This window comes from Arachis ipaensis, chromosome B02 (assembly GCF_000816755.2).
Source record: "Arachis ipaensis cultivar K30076 chromosome B02, Araip1.1, whole genome shotgun sequence".
NCBI lineage: Eukaryota > Viridiplantae > Streptophyta > Magnoliopsida > Fabales > Fabaceae > Arachis > Arachis ipaensis.
In genome coordinates, this window is record NC_029786.2 from 11283610 (window position 1) to 11293412 (window position 9803).

General features: G+C 29.5%; 2 protein-coding genes across 4 annotated transcripts in view; both read left to right on the forward strand.

Moving 5' to 3' along the window:
• The window catches only part of LOC107628196, a 36147-nt gene extending 29221 nt beyond the window's left edge, over positions 1-6926 (forward strand). Inside the window, exons 7-10 of the mRNA XM_016330977.2 lie at positions 786-1514; positions 1946-2785; positions 2884-3606; positions 5866-6926. Of these exons, the coding sequence (XP_016186463.2) occupies positions 786-1514; positions 1946-2785; positions 2884-3606; positions 5866-6723 (3150 nt within the window). The 3' untranslated portion in view covers positions 6724-6926. The remainder of the gene's footprint in view (positions 1-785; positions 1515-1945; positions 2786-2883; positions 3607-5865) is intronic.
• Positions 1-9803, forward strand: part of LOC107626881 — a 113542-nt gene that overhangs the window by 95657 nt on the left and 8082 nt on the right. The window lies entirely within an intron of this gene.

The window sequence follows — 9803 nt, forward strand, 5'->3', positions numbered from 1 at the left end:
TTATATAATTTAATATTTATTTCATCATTCTTTATATCCTCTTATATAATCTCATATTTTATGCTGATTTCATTAATTGATTTTAGTGTAAACGTAGAATAGTGGTTACTAATATCATGCCTCTTATTGTTTCTCTTCTATTCTTAACGTAACCATAATTCTTCTTTAAGTTTTCTAATTAAATGATGATAAACTCCCTAAAACACTAGAATGTATAATGTTTTTTTACATTATTTTAGTCATTTTTTTTAAGTTTTATTGTATTCATTAGTTATATATTATCCTTGTCACTTATATATTACTTTTATTTTTCTTTTAACTATTTATATAGATCAAATTAAAAATAATTTTTAATAAACACAAGTAAAAATAATTACATTTAATAAAATAACTTTTAAAATTTAAAAATACTATAAAAGACATAAATTTAAATGTTAAATTTAAAATATATGAAGTTATATTAGACTTCTAAATTTTTTAAAAAATTTCATCTTAAATATTTTTAAAAATATTTTGATCTTTTAAAAATTACAAGTACATGATTTTTTATTTAATAAACACAAAATGAAAAACTTGTGCTTTTATCAAAGCAAGTCTAAATTAAATTAAAGCCCAACATTGCAATATTATGATTTTGATGAGTTACTGTTACTAGTTTTGTTCGTGATGCCAACTTGCAAATAGCAATGCAAGCATTTCTTTGGCGATCTCTCTTTGTTGGTTTGATTTTGTGACATTTGACTTAGTTGTTGTTTTTTGCTATTGCATTGTGAACCACACAACAGGTTACCATCTTTCCAAATTTGAAGAGTATTAAAATGAAAAGCATGAAGAGTTTGAGTGGGATATGCAATAATGAATTTGAACTCCCAAAAGACTCTTTTGAAAAGTTGGAGAGCCTAGCCATTGATGAGTGTCATAAACTGGTCCATGTTTTCACTTCTAATGTGGTGGGAATATTTCAGCATGTAAGCAACTTAAGCGTTACTAATTGTAAGTCAATGAAAGCTATATTTGAGGCAGCAGCTTGGGAAAAGAAGCGAACTTCTAAGGATGCAACACCCAAGTTGCAAGATGTTCATTTTGAATCACTTCCAAAATTAGAGCATATGTTTAACATGAAGAAAAAACAGCTTCAAGAGATTCTTAAGTTAAACAATTTGCATAAGATATGGGTTCAAGATTGTAAAAGGTTGGAAAACATATTTTCTGCTCCTGTCGCTAAAACACTTGAAAATAATCTTGAAGAGCTTGTGGTCTCGGATTGCTCTCAATTGAGGGAAATTGTTTCCAAGAAAGAAGATGCCAGCAGTCTTACTGAATTGAACTTTTTGAAACTTGCAACCATCAAATTTTTGAGACTACCAAAATTCAAGGATTTCTATCCAGGAGCTTATGGAATAAATTTTTCAGCACTCAACAACTTGTCTATTGAACAATGTGACAACTTGGAACCATTCAAAGAAGAAGAAATCATAGATGAACAAAAAAAGCCTGCCCTCTTTCCTGAAACGGTAATAACATTACCTTCAAACTCTTATTTCTATTGTTATTTCATAATAGCAGAAGAAAAATAAATTAGAATAAAATAAAATTGATTAGATTCAATGGGCGTGGTTGTAAATTAAACTCTTTTACATTATCATCAAATAAAAATGTCCCTGAGGTTTGAGAGAAAATTATGGGTCTAAGATGAGTATATATATATATATCTTATGCTCTATTATTAATTACTAGGGACATGTTTTGTTTATTCTTTTTTGGATTTAACCTTCAACCATTGAAAAAAAAATTTCATGATCGCATGAAATTTTACAAAGTCAAAATATCGTCACAATTAAACCCCAATTAAAATGACGTAGAATACGTGTATGAATTTGCATTTTGATATATTTAACTTCATGCATGCTAAATTAATTTTTCTGTGATGATTTATTTCATGTAGGTAATGAACAATTTGAAGTCAATTCAAGTTGAGTCGAGACATGCAACGTCATCGACTAACTATGATTATCGAAAGGATAATCTAGAAGAGCTTCAATTATCTGGACTGAAAGATACTAAAATTCTGTATTCTTTCCTTTATAGCAATCCTAATATGAAGAATCTATGCTTGAATAATGGTTCTTTTCGAGAATTGGTGCCTCTTGAAAGGCTTGCTAAGATTGAAAGCTTAGGAGTTGTTCCACAGCTGAAAAGCTTGAAGCTAACATATCTACTTTATCTTGAGAACATTGGCTTCGAAAGAGACCCCATTCTTCAAAGGATAGAGTCATTGGTTTTTCAAAAATGCCCAAGTTTGAAAACCATAGCACCTTCTGATGTATTTCTCTCTAACTTGACAAAGCTTGAAGTGGTTGACTGTAAAAGATTAAAATATTTAATGTCACCATCAACTGCTAGCAGCTTGGGTCAACTCAACACCATGAAGGTAATTAATTGTGAATCTCTTGAGGAAATTGTATCAGAGGAAGGACAAGAAGGAAGAGAAGAAGATAATAAAGACAAATATGACATCATTTTCAAACAACTGACGACAATTGAACTTGTGTCTCTCAAGCGCCTTGAAAGCTTTTGCAGGTCCAAGAGTTGTGCGTTTCAGTTTCCATCATTAGAGAAATTTGTGGTGAGTGCTTGTCCCAAATTGAAAAGTTTCTCCCAAGAAGAACACATGGAACCACTGCCCAAGTTGGGAAAAGTATATGTTGTCCATGAAAAAGACAAGGTGGAAGCGTACTGGACAAACAATTTACAAGAAACAATACGAGATATATTCAACAAAAAGGTATTGTCTAAATAAATTATTTGACTCGAATAAGATTGTTTGAATTAGAGGTAAAGAATAATATAGGAAATATAATTGTAAATTTAATATAATGACAGATATTTTTCAAAGGCATGGAGGAATTAAGTGTTTCTGATCATCCTCATCTACAACAACTATGGACATGCAAAGAAGCAGGCCTTCAACAAGAATTGTTTAACAATTTGAAATCTTTGAAGCTGAGTGGTTGTGAGTTCGAACCATACGCAATTCCATCAAATGTTCTTTTTAGTTTCAAGAACCTAAAAGAATTGGAAGTGTATAGCTGCGACAAAATAACAGGGATTTTTGAAATGAATGATACTAAGATCAAGGAAACATCGTTCCAACTGAAGAAGCTAACTTTGATATCGCTTCCAAATGTGAGACATGTGTGGAACCCGGAAAAACAAGGAATTCTCAGCTTCAAAAGTCTACAAATAGTGACTGTCAATGGCTGTGAGGATTTGAGAACCCTATTTCCTATAGCCTTGGCCAGAGATCTTAAGAAGCTTGAGGAACTTCATGTTAGATCTTGTGATGAGTTACCCAACATTGTTGAAGCAGAAGAAGCTGGAACTGTTGATGAAAATCTTGTGTTTCCTTGTTTAACCACATTGGAATTGTGCTATTTGCCAAATCTTACAGGCTTTTGCTCTCAGAAGTTTACTCTGGAATGCCCTAAGTTAAATTGCTTAGAGGTATATGATTGCAACGATCAACTGGAGCTATTTCAGAGTCAACGAGACGAAAACCAAAACAGCACTTCAACTGCTAAGCAACCACTTTTCATGAATATAAAGGTAAATAATTTATATTGTTATTTATTATTTGTTATAATATCCTCTAAGGTGAAAGTATTTTATTATAACAACTTTTGAGTTTCATTATTCTATTTTAATAATGATTAACTTTTCATTTTATATTTATGAGTCATTTTATTTTATAGGATTTAGATCTCATACTAGTATTTTTACTCCTAAATTTTTTAAAATTACGTTCTACTTTGTTCTGAAAGTATAGATTATGCATGGCACAAAAGATTTATAAAATCAAACTATTTTTACAAAAAAACGTTGTAAATTGACAAAAGTCTCTGGCTAAGAAGACCAAGGTATCTGTAGATAAAAAATCAAATAATAAAATTTTTAGTTATTATTTTTATATGAAAAAGTCTAATTTTTATTAATAATTAATTTTAACATTCGTTATCTAAAATTTAAAATAATTTAACGTGTATACTTTTGCATTTAATTAGGTGTTACCTATTAAGTTTGTTGCACAAATAGAGAGAGAAAGATAAAGATGAAGAATTAGAGTGAGAGTGAGAGTTTGTTAATTTTAGAAGGAACATTTTTATTTTAATTATAAAAAAATATCGGATAACATATTTTGATTTGTCGTAAAGTAAAAATAGTAGAGAGAAGTAGAAAAATGGAGAGAGCTAGATGAGAGAATTTAGGAAGGAAGTTTATTAATTTAAAAAAAAAATATTTTCTCTCAATTTTAATAAGAAAGTGTCATGTGTCATATGTCATATTTGATTATTAAATTAGATAGTAATATATGATACATAATATATGTATATTTCAATTTTAATTTTAATATTTTAATTTTAATGCAATTAAAGAATGTCATGTTATACATTTTGATTGTCAAATTAGTAATTAGTCATTAATATTGATAATGATATATAAAATAAATAGAGTAGTTGAAAGAATGAGAGAAATAGAGAAAGGAAGAGGAAGAACAGGAGAACTCTTTAATTTTGGATGGAAAAATTTGTTTCAATTGCAATGAGGGAGTAACATGTGGCACATTTTGGTTGTAAAATTAGTAAAGATGATGGAGGAATTTTATAATTTTGGAGGGAAAGATTTAATTTCAATAATAATGAGAGAGTGACATGTAGTACATTTTTGTTATAAAATTAGTAAGGAGGAGAGAAAAATTTCTTAATTTTAAAAAGAAAGATTTAATTCTAATTATAATAAAATAATGACATGTGACATATTTTGGTTCTAAAATTAGAGATATATAATAGATTTATATTCTTAATGTTACTTGCACTATTTCAAAAATAAATAGTAACTTAAAACTCATTTTATCAATTATGTTGAATGACATACACACTTTTGAATTTGAAAAGAGTATTCGATAAATACTCATTTTTTTTTTTATATTTTCTGATGTGAAAAAAACATTATTGTATGTTTTTCACTTTCTTTTAATTTTTTTTCTCTGTTTTCTAATGAAGAAGTCTGCAAATTAAATTTTGTTTTAAATGATTGTTTATATAATTAATCATATAAAATTAATTTATGCGCTTTTAGATTATTTGATTAAAAAGATATTAATACTTATTTGAGTAATACACCAAAAGTTAGTTTTATTAAAACCTAAACCATATATGATAATTACAGTAAAGTATTTTTATTTCCTACATTTAGGGTTAATTTTAATGTTATTTCTAATGTCTAAATCGTTCTATTTAAATTCTTAACATTTTAAAATTGACTCAATATTTTCTTGTCATTAGGGATTAACAGAGTTGACGGCGGGATAAAATAGAAACGATTTTAAAATATTAGGGACTTAAATAGGACAAAAACGTTGGAGATAAAAACGATACATAGAAATAAATTTTAATTTTATTCTTTAATAATATCAATTTTTTACTGTACATAGTTATTCAATTATTTTTTAATTACATCTAAATAAATTACACTTAATCATATTACTTTTATTCTAAATAAATTTATTTTTTTATAATTTTACTCTTAAAAATTTTTTATTCTTTATGAAATATTTGTAGAATGATATTAATAGTTTAATACTTATTTGAATAATACACAAAAAGTTAGTTTTAGTAAACCTTAAACCTAAATCCTAATGATAGTTATTTTGTAAACGCTATATAATAATTGTCTATATCTAAAATAATTGATACTTATTAGAGTCAATGGGCTAACAAATTTACAATTTTGAAATAATTAGTTGTTACTTTTTATAATCCTAAGCTTCAAAAAGTTATTTATACTTATCAACCGTTTCTGTCATAGGATATTTCCAAGATGGAAAATTTGACTCTGAATTGGAGACACACTCAAGCTTTAAGTTCATGGTTGACAAAATTGAATAACGAAAATCTTGAGAGTTTGAATGAACTTTCCCTTCTTGATGATGATGAGAAAAGGAACTCTAATGTGCCAGTTGAATTATTTGAGAAGACACCCAACTTGGAAACGCTGCGAGTAAGCTTTTACTGTGATGAAAACCTCAAAAATATATTTCCCTCCCATGATGAAGCTACTAATAAGGAGATTCTTGGAAACGTGAAAGAATTGAAGCTATCCAACTTAGATGAGTTGAAATCCATCAGTGGAGTAGAATTCTTGTCAAAGCAACTGCGTCTATTCGATGTTTATTATTGTCCAAAATTGACAACAATATTGCTACAATCTTGCTCCTTTCTGAAAGAACTGCACATACAATCGTGTGATGCAATGCTGCGTCTATTCACATCTTCAACAGCGAAAATGCTAATACACCTTGAGGAGTTGCAAGTTCAGAGTTGTGAATCATTGAAAGAAATCGTGGGGGAAGAACAGCAGAGTGCTATGACGGAAGACGAAGTTGAATTTAAGCAGCTAGAGAGGATAACCCTTCGATCTTTGGAAAGCCTGGAATGCTTTTATTCAGGGAATGTCACTCTGAAGTTGCCATCTCTCATTCAACTGGACATTGTGAATTGCTCCAAGATGAAAGTTTTCTCTCATGGAAATGTCGGCGTTTCTAGAAGCATTCAAGTTTCTTACAACTACTCCAGTGATGATTTGGTCTTCCTCCGTGATCTTAATAATGCCGCTCTAGTAGTATTGCAGTCTCTAAGTCAGGTAATAAATAAGGATTGGATTTAGATCCTCTAAAGTTTGAATTTCAGGTTAGAGACTTCTACCCTTTAATAGTTTCTCTTTCATATTTATTTTTGGTCTCACCTATAAAATAAATGGTGAGAGATTATATTTTACTCTCTAAAGTGAAATTCAAGTTTTAGAAGATCCAAATCCAATAAATAAAAACCCTTCTCCAAATAAAATTTTACTATGTGCCACTTTGAAATATTTTCCTTAGAAAGTTAAACACTTGGTTATATTTAACTAAGGCCAATTCTATATAGGGGTGTGTATGGGTAGAGTAAAATCGGGTTTGATGTGACCCAGATTCGCCTCGAAATATATACCGGACCTATTTATTAGACCTGAATTCGACCATAGATCCGATAAAACCTATACACTTTCGGGCCACGATTATACCGGGTAAAAATTGGGTGAAAATCGGGTCGTTAACATTAACATTACCTTGATACCTTCTTATAAGCTAGCATGTGAAAATATCTAAATTTTCAATACTCCAACCATTATTTGACATGATAAAATTCATTTAGAAAAATAAAACAAGAACTAACTCTTCTCTGAAATTAAAGTATAACCATAATCAATACTAATATTGTCTAATAACACCAAATATTTAAATAAAGACAAATAACACAATATTATGCATTAATCAGTCTAAAATCTTATGCATTTTAAATATAAAACATTAACTTATAGTCTTATAATAACTAATAACACAAAATATTAAGATTTACAATACTTAAATTCCACATAAGAATAGCCATCATCCATCACTAATAATAAAAAATATTAATTGTGTATAATGACCGGGCCACCAGGCCGATTTCGGGTGACCCGAGCCATGGCCCAGACCCGACCCGAAATAATGATCGGATCTATTTTTGAGACTCTTACCCGGCCCTAAACCCGGTGAAATCACACCAAATTAACCCCTAAAGTGTTTCGGGCCGGATCGAGTCTTCGAGTCGGATCGGACCATGCACACCTCTAATTCTATATTGTTTTTTATTTGTCATTTACTTTTTATTTAATTTATTTTTTATAGTAATTTTTAAATATTTTATTCTTTTATTTTTATATTTTAAAATTTAAAGTTAATATTTAATTTTTTTTAGTAATTAGACAATAATTTTTAGACACCATAATAAATACTTTTAACTAATTGATGAATAATTCATTTTGCGGCAATTTTAACTCAAAAATAGTATGGAAAAAACAAAAAAAAATAAATAAAAGAAACCATTAAATGAATTAATCAGATAGATTTTTAGTAATAAAATACTTGATGATAATAAAATAAATAATAAGGCTCATTTTTAAACACTCAAATAAAAGTATTAGTATTGTACTCTTTTTTAATTATATAAATTTGAATTTTTTATTTATTATTATTTATATCATTGTTTAAACAAAGGATCTCTAAGGACATCTATGGTTTTTTCTTTTAATTTTGCACTCTCTGCCTTTTTTCGCTCTATGGCTTTTTCGTACAAACCTCACTGTTTGCCTTTTTCCATGAGACTCAAGACATAACAAAATTAAACAGAATAATACAAAATAGAATACATTGAAGGAGAAAAAAAACTGTTGGCTCAGGTAGCTCTGAGAACTCTGTGCCTTGCACTCTCACACTTTCTCCTTGTTTCAAGCCTTGGATGTTCACCCTTACTTATAGGGAGAAGCCTCCACGGTTGAAACCAAACAAACCAAGCTAAGCTTCTTCTTCTTCAAACAGAACCGGTTCGGCCAGAGAGAGAGAGAAGAGATAACCCATGCAAAATCTAACATGCAATTACCTCTAGTCCTTCCTTGGTCATCAATCTTCATCAATCTGAGCCCTTCATCCCTGCCTTGCTCTCCAAGATGAACTTCTGGCCCTTGATACTTCATGATGATGATAGCTTCATCTGCTCCAATCTCTGCCTCTTCCATCACGTAGCCACCCTAGCTACTTCCTGTGGTGGTTGAGCAGAATCAGAGACAAGCCATCCCTTCAAGATTTCCTCCTAGCTGGCCGAAATCTTCTTCAACCATTTTTGGTATGGAGAAGCCAAGATCTCATCACCAAATCTTACCATAAGTGATAAGAATCTCAGCCACTATATTTTTTATGTTTTCTTTTTCTTGCCATCATTGTGATGGTCTTTAGGCGTGCTTCTTCCTCTCTTCGGTGTCTAGTCATGGCTTCCATGGTTTGCTGTGTAATGACCGAATAGAGAAGAAAGAAATGAGAGAGAGGAAAGAGAAATTATGAACAATAATTAATGAAGCAAAGAAAGAGAATAAAGGTGAATTGATTTTTCACTCCCTTTGCTGAGCAACGTGTAGCTTAATGATGTCCATCAAATCAAAGTCCAACTCTCTCTCATGTTTTCAATACATGTATTAACTTCACTTTAATAAAATTTAAATTCCACTAGAAATAGATTCTGTTGGAAGCTTGTAGCATATTTAAAAAAGGGTTTTATTAAGTTAAAGAAATGCATTGTGCTCCATTCCCCTTAGTTTCGGATCAGCCTCTTTGTTGGGCTTTTAATTTTGGTTTCCTGGCCCAAATTATCACAAATTGCTTCAGCCAAAATAATTTAGACAATGTGTTCCAAGGCTGAGCTTCAATTAGCATATTTTGGACTTGCCAATTTTCTTTCCTTTCGGTCCAAATCAATTCAGCCATAATGATTAAGAATTTATATCAATGCTGAATATTTTTCATCAAATTGGACTTGTAAATTTCTTTTATTTTTGGCCCAATTCATACCTGTACAACAAAATAAATTAATTAACATATATTATATTAATAGTTTTGCTGTTAATAATGTTTGATCATCATCAATTTAAAATTAGAATTTTCCAAACTCATCATATTATGAGTTTAAAATTTAAGATTTAGAATTCAAAATTCAAAATGTATCGCACTTTTTATTTTATTTTTTGGAATGCATTAAAATTCACCAATAATAATTTAGTTTAAGTTTGTGTATTGCATTGAAAAATATCATGTATTGTTCATAGTTAATAATCACTTGTTAATTATTATTCTCTAATTGATAATAACAACATTAAAAAAATCTTATCTCTAATTG